General features: G+C 39.9%; 1 protein-coding gene across 8 annotated transcripts in view; it reads right to left on the minus strand.

Annotated features, from left to right (window-relative positions):
- The window catches only part of WWC3 (WWC family member 3), a 145,880-nt gene that overhangs the window by 96,267 nt on the left and 34,100 nt on the right, over positions 1 to 15,513 (minus strand). For all 8 annotated transcript variants that reach the window (XM_005309313.4, XM_065580681.1, XM_008167177.4 and 5 more), the window contains one exon: positions 1,977 to 2,086. In XM_005309313.4, coding sequence (XP_005309370.2) covers positions 1,977 to 2,086 — 110 coding nt within the window. Of the gene's footprint in view, positions 1 to 1,976; positions 2,087 to 15,513 lie in introns of those variants that run through there.

A 15,513-nucleotide genomic window follows, 5' to 3' on the forward strand; every position in this document is an offset into this window, starting at 1 on the left:
AGGGGAAAGGAATTCTGTGGTTGGCAGCCACTGAAGCTTCTTAAGAAATGGTTGGACAGGCTCCAACACCAGCTTAGCGAGGGTGTCAACGAAGTCCAGAATTAACAGGATGAGATGGAGATCAGGGTTGGCTCTGAAGGTAGCTCTGTGATTTACAGAGGATTCCTTTTCGTCTTGGGTTTCCTAATGTAAATGGAAAGTCATTGACCAGAATCCTTTTCATCACAGCCCAGACTGTGTTCCTCTTTCTTGAGTACAGCTATCAAGACAGGAGGCCTAGAAGAGTGATATGCACTGCTGCTTTATTTTGAAGAGTGGAAGGAAAAAAAGGATTTGGGTGTACATAGCTTGGGAGGCTTCTTCAATGCATGGTCTTTAAAAAGCACTGATTTGAAACCTCTCTTGCATTTTCTCCCAACATTTCTCGTAACTTTTACATTCATTTCTGCCATGGTGTCTACTGATACACTAAGCTGTAGCTGCTGGAGAGGGCATATAACCAGGCCATCAGTAAAGAAGAATGGATAAAAGTCTAATCAAGGAGTGATCCTGTTCTCCTACTGGATACTGTCACCCGATAGCTACTATGGAAAATATTTTAGGTAGATCTCAGAACCCCCAGAGTAAGAGATTCTTTCCACCAGAACCTCTCCTTGATTCTTATACCATCATTACATTCACCTGTCATTGCATCCCCAATGGTTACTGAATAACACCCCCAACAATTCTACCCCTGCACTAGGATCGAGCTTAAAAAATTGAAACAAAAAAGAACAGATCTTTGTTCCATAGCATGAAGAACCCAGTTCCTAACAAAGGAATCCTATTAATTGGATGCTTTATTAGCCCTTTTAGCCACAGCATCCCAAAGGGATTGTGTGTTTAGTTCATGATCTACCATACCGGTAAATCCTTTACAAAGTAAAGAAACCTGTGACAATATTCAGAATTATTGACACTATGCTTATATGTACAATGTGTGTGTTTCGATGGTGTTCTATTACAGTCTGAGATAAAGCTCTATCTTCTATAAAATTTGTCCTGACAGCTCAAATAAGAATATTGCTCATATAATTTTTAACAGTAAGTACTTTAAGAATTACACAAACACCTGCGCTATGATTTTTCAATGGATCTTGAAATACTCACTAGGTTATTTATCTTTCTAGTGACTGCATTAAATTCTCTTTAAAGGTTTTTGTTTTTAGAGGGAAGAAATGTCTGAGTGTGGGTCTTTCACACACCAAAATCAGGTGAAAAATGTTTTCGTGAAAACCACAAAAATATGCAGAGAAGTTCAGAAGCTGGTATAATACCTTAAACGATTAGTTTAAATTAACTAGATTCCAAAGAGATGGTGTTGAAATTGGTTTTGCAGAGAGCGCTATTTACCACTGATGTTACTGCTGCTACTGCTCCGTTCTTCTTTTCTTACCAGCTAGTTGCCAATTCGCACAATACTGAAAGCATTCGCTCATTAGTGATAAGCAGCTTAATGATGGAAGCACAATAGTACCAGCAGCAATAACATACAGCTATAAAGATAAGATATAGACTTTAAAAAGTAAAATTGGACAGAAAGTGGTGATCTGAAGCTCAGCAACAGTAACCGTGCGTAATGTATCTATCCAGTCGTTCTAAGCCCACTGATTTGCTATGTGGAAGCATAATAGATGCAATGCTTAGGAGAGGATGAGATTATTATTTAAATAAGAATATCAATCAATCTTAAAATTATGCTAAATAGCTGCTAAAATGAAAAACGCCACACACTTACTCTGAGCCCGTTTTGGGTGCTGTGGGTTGTTTTATAAGGGAGCAAACTGTGGACTACTGGAAAGGTATGCAACACACACACAAAATGCAGGACTTTTCATAGTAGCTGGAAGTTGAATAAATGTCATCTTAATCACACTTGGTTCAACTATAGATATCAGCTTGTGAATGTTCATAAAACCAATTTCACTTCTACTCACGATTTATATGGTCCATGTAATAAATTCCAATCTGTTGATCATAAACAGTTTCCCAGCCTAAAGGAAGTTCATCGCCAACACAGTCAGCAAATGTTAATGGCTTTGTAATCCTGTAAAAATATAAATAATGAAAATAAACTCAAAAGATGCAGTTTACTATGCAATTAATGCTATTTAGTATGTGCTTTGACTAAATCAAACCTCTGATTTGAGCAACATTAAATAGTTACGACACTTGCAATGGTATGCAATAGTAATTTTAAGTACGTGAAAACTGAAATGTACAAAGAAAATGAACATTTAATTTAGAAAGTATGCTGACAGCTACTCCCAAAACAGGTGAGACAGCTTCTCCCTTCAAGTTCTGTGTTTAACTATTTAATTATGATGGCATGCAGTCCTGCCAGTTTTCTCTCTTCTCCCCCCCCACACTGCAGTAACAATGTGAGAACAGAGCTGGAATTCACTGCTGTTCACATTTATTGGAAACTTTATAGCATCCAAGTTCTTAGACTGTCAAAGCAGTACAATTTGCTATCCATAGCAGCTCAAATGTTTAAAAAAAAAAAAAAAAAAAGAAGATCTTTTGCAACTGCCAACGCACAAATGTTCATGAAATTCTATTATCTTAGGCCAACATAAATTACCCTGCTCTGCCCAGAAAAAGGAAATAGACAATCACTATAGGTTTGTGAAGCATTCTGATATTCCTAGAATGAAGGATATACACAAGTATCAGCAGCAACATTACTAACCGAATATTTTGAATATCATACTACTTCTGCAGCAACTGCTTGACAAACTAATAGTAATAAAATACACAGAAGTGATAACATTCAATAGAGTACTGGTAAATAGTCATTTTTCCTACTATTCACTGAACCAGAGCTTCTCAACCTTTTTCTTTCTAACACCACACACACACACACACACACACACACACGAGCGCGCGCTATAAAACTCCATGGTCCAGTTGTGCCACAACCGTTTTTCTGCATATAAAAGCCAGGGGTGACATTAAGGGGCAGCAGACAGGGCAATTGCCTGGGCCCCCACGCCACAGGGGGCACCGCAAAGTTAAGTTGCTTCAGCCCCGGATGGTGGGGCTTGGGGCTGCAGTCCAGTGCGGCGGGGCTTTAGCTTTCTGCCCTGAGCCCTAATTCTAATACCAGCCATGCTTGGCGGACCCCGGGTATGGCTACACTACGAAATTAGGTCGATTTAATATAAGTCGATTTTTTAGAAAACGATTTGATACAGTCGATTGTGTGTGTCCCCACTTAAGACCATTAAGTCGGCGGAGTGCGTCCACAGTACCGAGGCTAGTGTCGACTTTCGGAGCATTGCACTGTAGGTAGCTATCCCACAGTTCCCGCAGTCTCCACTGCCCATTGGAATACTGGGTTGAGCTCCCAATGCCTAATGGGGCAAAAACATTGTCGCAGTCGGTTAGCAAAGACGGTTTGCAGCCATATTGTACTGTCTGCTGCTGTCTCCTGGTTCCTCCTGGCCAGCCTCATTGAGGTCGGTCGGGGGCTCCTGGGCAGATATGGGTGCTCCTGGCTGGCTCGGTGAGGTCGGTCGGGGGCACCTGGACATAAATGGGAGTGACTCCAGGTCATTCCCTTCTTTAAGTTTAGTCTAAAGGAGATTCAGTCATGCCCGGAATATCAGGCAAGCCTACCAAAGAACCAGACATGCAAACGGCCGCTCTGGGTCAGAACCCCAGACATCCCGCTTCTATGATGAGCTGCATGCCATTCTAGGGGGTGCCCCTACAACTACCCCACCCCTGTGCTTCCCTCCTCCCCCATCCCTCCCGGGCTACCTTGGCAGTTATCCCCCCATTTGTGTGATGAATTAATAAAGAATGCATGAATTTGAAACAATGACTTTATTGCCTCTGCAAACGGAGATCAAAGGGGGAGAGGAGGGCAGTTGGCTTACAGGGAAGTAGAGTGAACCAAGGAGGCGGGTTTTCATCAAGAGAAAAACAGAACTTTCACACCGTAGCCTGGCCAGTCATGAAACTGGTTTTCAAAGCTTCTCTGATGTGCAGCGCGCCCTGCTACGCTCTTCTAACCGCCCTGATGTCTGGCTGCGCTTAATCATTTCGACTTTTAGAACAGAGTTTGGATAGCATGGATTTGTCTCCCCATACAGCAATCAGATCCAGTACCTCCCGTGCAGTCCATTCTGGAGCTCTTTTACGATTCTGGGACTCCTTGTTCACCTGTGCTGATGAACTCTGCATGGTCGCCTGTGCTGATCAGCTCTCCAGGAAATGAAATTCAAGAGTTCACAGGGCTTTTCCTGTCTACCTGGCCAGTGCATCTGAGTTGAGAGTGCTGTCCAGAGCGGTCACAATGGAGCACTCTGGGATAGCTCCCGGAGGCCAATACCGTTGAATTGCGCCCACACTACCCCAAATTCAACCCAGCAGGGTCGATTTCAGCAGTTGGGGAGGAGTACAGAAATTGATTTTAAGAGCCCTTTAAGTAGACAAAAATGGCTTCGTCATGTGGACAAGTGCAGGGTTAAATCTATCTAATGCTGCTAAATTCGACCTAAATTCATAGTGTGGACCAGGACCCCCTGAAACCTGTTCGTGGCCCTTGGTTGAGTACCACTGCATCTTTGGATTCAACATTTGTATTGCTCTGGAACATCAAAACTACCAAGAATTTAAGAAAACCAATACAAAGGCAAAAGTAACCCAGAAAGAACCAAGGGTGTAGATTTTTATCCAGTTCACTTCCCACAGCATCATTCCAGCAGTTGCTGAAACCCTCACAAAATGTATTCCCTAATAGTTTCTAAATGGCTCAAATAAAAAAATTTAACTAGCTATGTAATCAACTCAGTCACAAAAGAAAAGTTAATTTTTTAAAGATAAACATTAACTAAATATTAACAATACAAACATTGGTTAAATATAAACAATAGAAATATAAACAATTCCAATATAATATAATACAAGTGATGCATATCATCACATACTGCATAAAATCAGCTTCCAAATTTGTGAACAAATGTGCAATATCTGATTACAGTCTCCTATAAAAGATCAGAATTTGGACAACATTCATAAATGCATACATTTTATGGCCAGCAGGAATCCTAATGATCATCAGTCTGACCTTCCATATAACATAGATCATTGAACTTCCTCCAGTAGTTCCTGCAGAAACTCTCATCTTTTAAAAAAGACATCCTTCTCAGGGTTGGTCCACACTAACCCCGCAGTTCGAACTAAGATACGCAACTTCAGCTACGTGAATAACGTAGCTGAAGTTGAAATAGCTTAATTTGAACTACAAGGTACTTACCGCGGGTCCACACGCGGCAGGCAGGCTCCCCCGTCGACTCCGCGTACTCCTCTCGCGGAGCAGGAGTACCGGCGTCGACGGCGAGCACTTCTGGGATCGATTTATCGCGTCTAGACAAGACATGATAAATTGATCCCAGAAGATAGATTGCTTACCGCCGAACCCAGAGGTAAGTATAGACGTACCCTCAGTTTAAAGACTTCAGGTGACGGAGAATTTACAACATCCACTGGTGAGTTGTTCCAATGGCTCATTACTCTCAATGATAAAAAATGTGAGCCTTATTTATTGTTCCAATTTAGTTAACTTCAACTTTGAAAAGTTCAATACTGAATCTTTTTAAGCCCTTGTATGCTAGATTTAAAAGCCCTGAAGTATCAGATATATTCTTCCAGTGTTGATACAAACTTACCAACCTGTCTCAATCTTCGCTTCATGAAACAATCTATTTAGCTTATTAAGTCCCTCACTGAAAGATGTATTCTCCAGACCTCAAACCAGTCTTGGCTCTTTTTCATACCCTCTTCAATTTTTCAGGATCGTCTTTGAAGTACTGACACCAAAATTGGCCAGAACATTCCTGTAGTGATCTCACCAATGCCATGTATAAAAGTAATATCAATTCAATATTCCTATGTTCCTTTGAGCATCCAAAGTGATCTTTATCCCTCTTAGCCATAGCATCACACTGGCAGCTCATGTTTGTTTCATTATCTAGCATGACTGCCTATGTTCTTTTCAGAATAAAGGAACTAGACTTATTGCTAACTGTCTCCAAAGCAGCCTGCAAGACATTGCTTATCTTTTTACATAAAAACAGTGAAATCTTTCATAATTTCCAAAACCTTTAGGCCTGATGTCAACTTGACAAATACAAATGGGAAAATATAATGACTCTATATTAGTGTGTGGGTCTCTCTCCTCAAACCCTCTCTCAACTTAAAAAAAAAAAAAGTATTTTCCACACTTTTATAGCAGCACTCTGCATTATACAATACTTCTATGCGAAAGTGTTCCATTCATTTTCAAAATGCAGGGAATATAATATTTTCCCATCATGTTTACAAACATGATAGACTAATTTGGACAATATTCAAAACAATATTAAGAAAATCCTAGTTTGTTCTCCTAGTTATCATATACTTGTGGTCTAGATGTTTCCCAGAGACACTGATTATATTTCTTCTACGTAACAGGTAATGACACGCACACAAAAAAATGCCAAAAGTTTTGTTTTAGTACCAAACAAGATTTTGGTTTGAAGGAGATAGGAGAATTATGACTGATCCAATGAAAAAGCCACTGCATATTTAAATTTATTGAACACAAAATAAAGTAATGAAGAAAGATTTCAAAAGAGGATTCATTTTCTAACTAAGAAGGGGTGCACAGCAAGCACACGTAGAATGTTCTTAAATTACACCCAACGTCACTACAGATGCAAGAGGAACACTTTTTCTTGCTCAGACTCGTTCATTGATGTCACATGCAGAAGGCATGGAAAGTGTGCCACTCAAAACTATCTACATACTTATAAGACTCTCATAATAGCATCTGAAAGTTAAAAGGTTTTGTCTGTACTAACACTTTTCTCACCTTTGGTCTTGAACCAGTGCATCTGCGTCGTCAGTGGTAACCTTGGTGGAAGCGCTAGCAAAGAGAGCATGAAAAGCATCTGCCGTTTCTACGCTAGCACTTTCACCATCACTACCACAGGTGGTACAGCACCAGTGGTGAACTAACACTGGGATAGATCACAAAAAGTCCATACATAGGCACATGCATGCAAACTGAAAAATGATATTTATTTATCTCACGGGATTATTTTAAGCATTTTTAAATGCATGCTTTAAAACTGTGAATTACTATGTAAGTGCAAGACAGTAATTCATAGTCACAATCTTATACACCTCTACCTCGATATAACGTGACCCGATATAACACAAATTTGGATATAACGCGGTAAAGCAGTGCTCTGGGGGGGGCGGGGCTGCGCACTCCGTCGGACCAAAGCAAGTTCGATATAACGCGGTTTCACCTATAACGCGGTAAGATTTTTTTGGCTCCCGAGGACAGCGTTATATAGGGGTAGAGGAGTACAATCATGCTGTTTTGAATGTGCCTAGTACAAGAGTTAGTGAACCGTATGATCAGTGCAAACATGTCCTTTTGTTTTTAAAGATAAAAATGTTAAATTAGGTTTGATAAATTTTTGCAGATTAAAGAATATTTTCAACAAGCTGCTAAAATGAATGTTATGATAACATTACAAGGTATTGTACACAACACTTACCCAACAAGAAATCCAAACAATTGAAAATAAAAATAAGAAGTTTCATGAATTTTAGAAGCTACAGAAATAAATTTAGACTAAGTGATTAGAGTTTACTAATGCTGCCTGATATGAGATTTAAAACCTAGTAAAATAAGGGAGGAATTTTACAGATTAGAGCTATTGTTAGTTACACTCTAACAATCAGAGTATTGTTACAGTGAAATGATCTCCAGCACTTCATATACAGTACACCTACCTTAACATTTTCCATTACTGACAACTTCTATGTATGCTACTTCATGTAGAACTGTCCATTTGAACCAAAAGCTGCAGTCACTGAGAAGAAGCTTTATTATAGAACAGAGTAAGTGTTCTCCCAATACTTTATCTAGTAGTTATTTAGGCAAAATACTCCCAAATTAGTTCTAATTTCTCTGGACTTCAGTTACAATATTAAAAATACAAGTGAAGGTATAGCAATTGATTTACCTCTGATGATTTTGTTCTAGAGACACCATGCTTACAATTACTCAAGATAGTCTAGACATTGGTTCCTACCTAAATTGCCACATTATCAACAAGATTTTCTTTGCGATGAGTAGTGAGGCATGCTTGCCCATTACACATACACATCCCTTATTCATAAGCAAAACCTACACATGCAGTATTCTATCTTCGCATGCCATAAGAACCTTAATCCAGCATCCGTAATGATCCCACCTCTCTCACATAAACTTCTAGAATATAAACAATATTAACTTTCCATGAACAGATGGAGCAAGAGTGAACAATGAAGAAAGGGAATTAAGTAGATGTAACAGGTTTTATACCATTTTCACAAAAACCTGTTTAAACTGTAGAACAATAGTTTGTGTATCTAAGGTTTCCTTTGGATCTGTTAAGTATTCATGCTAGCATTCTAAAAAGAAAAAATGGAAATGGAAACCATGATCACACAGTCAACAACTCAGTTATTTAAGTAAAGTTTTTACTAAGGAATTGTCTCTATTCAAAGTTGTACACATTTAATTTTAATTCAGTTTAAACCTGATTTCTTTAAACCAGTGCACAACAGAGTGGGCATTCTTCATTTGATTTAAACCAGATTTGTATTAATGTATCTTATTGATTCCTTATTTAATTAAATCAAAATAAGCAAGGTTTAAATCAGATTAAGGTGTTTGCACAGGTCTAACTAATCAGGTTTCAAGTTACACCTTTAGCTAAACTGGTTTAACTCTGAATATAGACAAAGCCTAGAAAAATCATTTTTCTGCTAGGCAAATTACCGGCTCCCATAGTAATAAAACATAAATTGTAGAACAGTAACATAGAAACAGATACAGCTGTAGCAGGTCAGCCAAAAAATACATTGGGAATACTACTGAAATTAAACGTCCTCTGGAAGTATCACACCCCTTTCTCTGATTAATTCAAATGCTACAAAAAATGGGAGAGGTCTCCTTTCCTGTTTCTATATAAGGAATTGTACATGGAATGAGTACATCTGTAAAAGCACTTTAAATCAGCAAATTTAGGAGCTAGGCAGCAACAGAACAAGAGCACTCACTTTTCCCAAAAAAAGAATTCAATAGGTTCTTGTCTGAAGTCACAAGTGAAAATGACTTTGGTTGTCTTATTCTATTCCCCCATCTGTTCAGAGTATAAAACCAAACATAATATAGCACAATTGGCTATCTCTGCATAGGAAAACACTAGTACTTGAAGAACAGGGGTAACTGAAAGACAGATATGCTGAAAGAACTATTGGATGAAACTTTCATAGATTCAGAGAGTTTAAGGCCAGAAGGGACCATTAGATCATTTATTCCTGTTTATCACAGGCCATTACATTTCACCCATTTCCTCTGTACTCAGCCAAATAATTTGTTTAACTACAGCAGATCTTCCAGAAAGACATCTAAGTAGTGATTAGAGATGGAGAATCCACCACTTCCCTTGGTATTTTTTTGGCAATGATTAATCACCCTCACTGTTAAAAATGTGTGGCTTGTTTCTAATTTGAATGTGTCTGCCTTCAGCTTCCAGCCACTGGTTCTTGTTATCCTTTTTTTCCCCACTATTTTAAAAAATTTGTACAGTCCCTGACCGCTCTACTTGGATCAAACCAATGGTATTCCATCCTTCACATTGATGAGAACAAAATTCACTCCCGTTGCAAGGAAAAGCCAACTAAATAATGCCTGTTGTAAACAATCTGAGAGCTGTTTAGTGCTCACGAAGAGAGAAAGACTCCATTGTGGCCCCCTTGACTCAAGTCCTCTAACATTCTGCAATGAGCACATGCAAAAGTACTTGGTATGTTCCATGTAAACTTTTATTAAAGACCACCAGATTAAGTTTCAAACCAGTGACATGGTGAGATCACTCCACAATGGCTTCTTCTGTCTCTCTTATCTGTGGTGTACAAGCTAAAAAGTTACATTTTAAAATGGTACATTTTTATATAAAAAGGTTTTGGTCTCTTAACTAGAGATCATACTTCACACAGTAGACAACAAACTGCCACAACAGTATCTTTGCCATTATTCATACCATGATTCAAATCAAGATAAAGCTGTTTCCTCAGCTCTCTGATTTAACTTTACCTTTTCCAAAAGTAATAGCAATCTTCTGACATCACAGCCATTTTTGGCTATGTAACCCTTCAAAAGCTTAAATTTTGAAGCACATTAGAAAGTGTCTGGAATCTGAATCCCATGGATTTAAACAGACAAAAATCTTGTTTTGGGGGATTTTTTCCCACCTAAATTGTTTTAAGTAAAAACTTTTTTTTTTTTTTTTAAAGACAGTCTTGTATGCACATGCAATAAAGCAGATGAATATATTCCTATAATGCCTAGCTTTATTAAATATTTACTCTGCCAATTTAAAAGCCAAATTATAAGAACAGTCCAATTACAAGATTCGAGGCTTGACATGAACCTGGGACAGTGTTGCCACCTGATTAGATTCTGATTGAATCAGAAGGGATTGCTTCCCATCCCCGTTTTGTTTAGTTTACATCATCATCTGTTGTGGATGCAGAAGAGGCACTCCTTTGGATAATGTAAACGCTTCCAAATATAGTCCAACATCTTTGTAAACTAGTTCCCCAAAAAAGTATCAGCTCAGGAGGGAAATCATACTATTTTAGGTGAATACGCAACCTTTTGGCCCAAACTTTAACACCCTTTATAATAGAATCCTGTTTTTTGTTTTTAAAAGGTGGAAATCTCCTCTTGGGATAAAAAACAACACAACACAAAAAACTCAAAGGACCTTTGTATAATAAGAAAACCTTTATGGATGCATAACAAGTGACAACTACATGCCCCTCCTGAGCATGTGAGCGCCCCCCAGCACATTGGAAAGTTGGCGCCTGTAGTTCCAGATCCGAAGTTGGTGCCTATACAAGGAGCCACATATTAACTTCTGAAGAGATGCATGTGGCTCCAGAGCCACAAGTTGCCCACCCCGAGCTAGACCACTGGGAGAACAAGAGGCTGGAACATGTTAGGTGAGATTTTCATACTGCTATGGCAACTTTACAGCCAGTAGCTATGTCTTGTCAACATAGTGCTGTCTACACAGAGGATTAAGTCAGTATAACTATGTCAATCAGGGGTGTAGATTTTTCACACCCCTGAGTGACGTAGTTAGACCTATATAGGTATGTAGTATAGACCTGGCCTCAATCTAACAGGGATTTAAGATGGCTTTGACCAGTCAATGTGGACTAGGCAAAAAGCTTGTTAAAATTTATTTCTAGTAGAGACAAGGCGACAGGATGTTGAATGAGGGTTTGCAATTTGACACAAGAAAATGCTATTCATTATCTTATCCTTATTCATTCTGATAGGGCTAATGCTGGTCCACTCACAAAGTGAAGGTACTGTTTTAAACACCATACTGGCAGATGCTAGGGAGAAAAGGGATGAGAAGTGGAGAGGGTGAAATGAGGAGGAAAGCACAAACCCCTTGGATTTTAAAACAAGGAGAAATTAACCATTCCCCCTCCTTCCTCCCACCAACTCCTGGTGAATACAGTTCCAACCCCCCTGGGATCTACAACGGAGAAATTAACCATCCCCCCTCCTTCCTCCCACCAACTCCTGGTGAATCAAGATCCAAACCCCTTGGATCTTAAAACAAGGAAAAATCAATCAGGTTCTAAAAAGAAAGCTTTTTTTTTTTAATTTGTTAGTCTCTAAGGTGCCACAAGTACTCCTGTTCTTCTTTTTGCATATCTAAACTGTTTTTGTCTGATGTCCAACTTCTGTCCTAATGTTTGTTTGCCTTTCATACTATATGTAATTTCTAGCCACTTTAATAAGTTTACGCTTGCACATTAGCCTGGTATTTTAGCAACTGTTTTTCACAGAAAATATACAGTTAGGAAAGGGAAATGTTGAAGAGGGCTTTTTTTGTTGTTTCACAAAGCCATTCACAGGAAAAGCTGTTTACAGCTTTTTTAGTCACATTCCAATCTTGAAGAAGCTATAATGACTTCCTTCACCTTTGTAGCTACAGGCTGGCTAGGAATACATTCCAAGGCCTGCAGGAGCTTCTTTGAAGAAAGCCAGTCTGTGACCACTGAACTGTTCAGCTATATCCCTCCTGCAGCCCTAACGCTCACAGCTCCTCCAAACAGACTAATCCAAAGAGATCAAACACACTCTCCTTAGAGATGCCACCTCCCTCCCAGAAGGACAGTACAGTATTGAACAAATAATAAATGCACTGCCCTGGTCCTGAAGGAATGTGCTTTTTCAGCAATATTTCTTTTTAAAAATATAGACTTTTTTTATAAAAAAAAAAGCTAGGACACCTTTAGCAATGTGGCAGCAAACAAGAGGACACTCATTTCTGTATGTAAAAATCTGTAACAAATTACATCATAAGCAATTAACCCTATATTACGGTACTTTTGAATATTATCACATTGTCCAGCTTACATAAAGCATCCCATTCTACTAACAAAATTCAGAACATGTTAAATGTTCTACTGCTGGGGGAATTCTGTGCCACTGTGTAAGTGCAGAATTAATGTCCCCCACAGATTCCCCCCCACCCCCCGTACAATAATTGATTCTGACGGAGAGGCAAAGAGAAGTTGCAATTACACCTTTTGCCCACAAGGGGCTGATATGGCACCAGAAGAGAGGGCAGGTGGCTTATGGGATGGAGCAGCCAGTCACAGACAGGAAGGGGGCAGAGGCTGCCTTTCTCACAGCGCCCTGCCCGTGGGACTAGGTGAGGAGGCACTGGATATGTGGGGATGGACAGATAGGGCACGGGGGGTTCTGAGGGGTGTCACAGAGACTGGGGTTCAGAAAAGCTAGTGGTAGTGGACAGACTGGGGTGGGGGCACAGGAGATAGTGGGGTGACAACACTGAGCCAGGGGCTGAGTGGGAGTGGGGGTGCAGGGCCACCTAAGGACAGGGAGAGGGGGGATGCAGGGACACATGGCGACAGGGGCAGCTATGACTGGCTGAATGCGGAGTTGGGGTTCAGGGATACATGCAGACAAAAGCAGCTACACCTGGCTGAATGAGGATGCAAGGACACAAGGAGAAATGGGGATGCGGGGCACATGGGGACAGCAGCAGACATCGGTGCCGGCTCAGTGGGTGCTCCGGGGAAAAAATGGTGAGTGCTGAGCACCCACCGGCAGCCCCTGTATCAGCACTTCCCCCCGTCCCCCGTCCCCCAGCCCACCGGCAGGCCCCGCTGATCAGCACCTCCCCCTTCCTCTGCGCACCTCCTGTCCACTGCAGACAGCTGTTTCACGGCGTGCAGGAGCCTGGCGGTAAAGGGGGAGGAGCAAAGACACGGCGGGCTCAGGAGGGGGAAGGTGGAAGAGGTTGGGAAGAGGTGGGGCAGAGTAGAGCAGGGGCAGGACGTGGCATTGAGGGAAGGGGTGGCGTGGGGGCGTGGCCTGGGGCAGAGCCTGTGGGGGCAAATGTGAAGGCGGCACCTGTGGGGGCAAATGTGCTTGACTGAATGGGAGACGCTAGGGGGCAGCCAAGGTCTGCATGCAGGAGGCTCCCCAATTCCCTAACAATCCTTCCCCCTCCCACCCCCACAAAAAACCTGTTCTATTCTTTCCCGCTACACCCAGCAATCCTCCAAGATTCTCTCCCAGGCACCTTCCCAACAATACTTCCTTATTCCCTCAAGCCTTTGCACTGTTTCTAAAGGATACAGGAAATACGTTTCTGTATTGCAGTTTAAATGAATTATTACTCACAGTTCTGTATTGATATACCTAGTAAGGAATCTATTTGTCAAAAAAAATTTACTGAATCTTTTTTGTCTGTATTTTTACAGGCATACTTGCTGACAGGTATTTTGAAATAAATTACCAAAATAATTGAAACTGACATGATTATATTGTGTTATTTTGACAAATAAAATATGCAGAATTTTAAAATATTGTGCACAGACTTTTTAATTTGTTGGTGCAGAACTTCCCTAGAAATAATGTTCAAATCGGTTAGCATTTTAATATTCCAACCTTTTTTTAAAGCCCACCTTCGCTACTTTGAAATATGCGTAGCTCAAAGTAATATAGGCTATAAATACACATTTAAAAAAAAAAAGATAAAACCTGAAGGTAAAGTCTTCTTCCCTCACATAAAAGTGCACATTTGTGTATGAGTGCCTGACTGGCTAATTGGATTTCACTCTTGGAGAAAGGCATCTCAAATATAACCTTAATTTCTGAAATAAAATAATTTGGTACACATCAGCTCAGGCCCTCGCGGTCATAAATCCACAACATAAATGACCACACAGAAATTGGCACAAATGAAGCTCAGTGCTCAGAAGGACAGTGTTAGCACAGAAACTTTCAGAATGCAATATATCCTAGCTTGAGGTCACTGGGAGGAAAATACAGAAAGACTCATACTACAAGAACCTGCACTGTACTCAGCAACTATGCAACATTCAATGCCAGTTGCCTTAGTTCTTTTCTTTATATATACATAAAATCTTACAGTAATTATATAATCTTATAGTAATTGATGATATTGTGATTTTTTATCACATTTTAAATGACAACTTGCATTCAAAGCAGCCTCTCACAATGGATTCCCCCCCCCCCCTCAGAAATAAAACATTACTTCAGAGTGAGAAAAAAGAGTATCAATTCAAAGGTCAGTTATTTCTATGGTCCTCTAGTGCTTCCTGCACTTTGTGGAAGATACACCCAAACTTAAAAACATGGAACATAAGCAGGTTACATTGTATCATTATTCCAATGGTGTTACAGTGGCATAAAACAGAAGTAGCACAGTGATGAATCAGGCTCATTGTGCTTAAAAAACAATGGAAGAGAACTGCTTTCCACTGACTACCAGGTCTATAATATTTTTTAGCCAAAGTGTCTTATTTGTCTCTAACAGCATGAACTGCAAGTTGTTCTGTATTTTTAAACCCTTGCATCTGCTTAGGACAAATTACAGGATTCAGGCAAAGAACAGACTGCAGGACTGGGAATTTACTGCCTAGTATTATCAGGATCAGCAAATCATTTCATATTATTTAATTTAGCAACTGTTACAAAATACATAAAAAGTAGAAAGTCATTTGATAAACATCACTTATAATGGTATATAAGTGAAGAAAAACATTCCCATTTTTCTTGAATGTCACTGGAAATGGTCATTATATTAAATTAATAGGTCAGGAATATTCTGTTCTGACTTCTGAAAATTCACTAGAATGATTTTGATTCACACAGTTTTATAGGATCTTGAGCCTTTTGTTATATAGCTTGTGTTATAGGATCTTGAGCCTTGTGTTATATGGCATACTGCATCAATTCGGAGATCACAGAGACAACAGGCCATACAACCCCTTTACATTTTCTTAAGTGTCAGTGATAATCAGCCAAACAGGAAAGAACCTCACCCATGCACTGGA

Source organism: Chrysemys picta, chromosome 1 (assembly GCF_011386835.1).
Source record: "Chrysemys picta bellii isolate R12L10 chromosome 1, ASM1138683v2, whole genome shotgun sequence".
Taxonomy (NCBI): domain Eukaryota; kingdom Metazoa; phylum Chordata; order Testudines; family Emydidae; genus Chrysemys; species Chrysemys picta.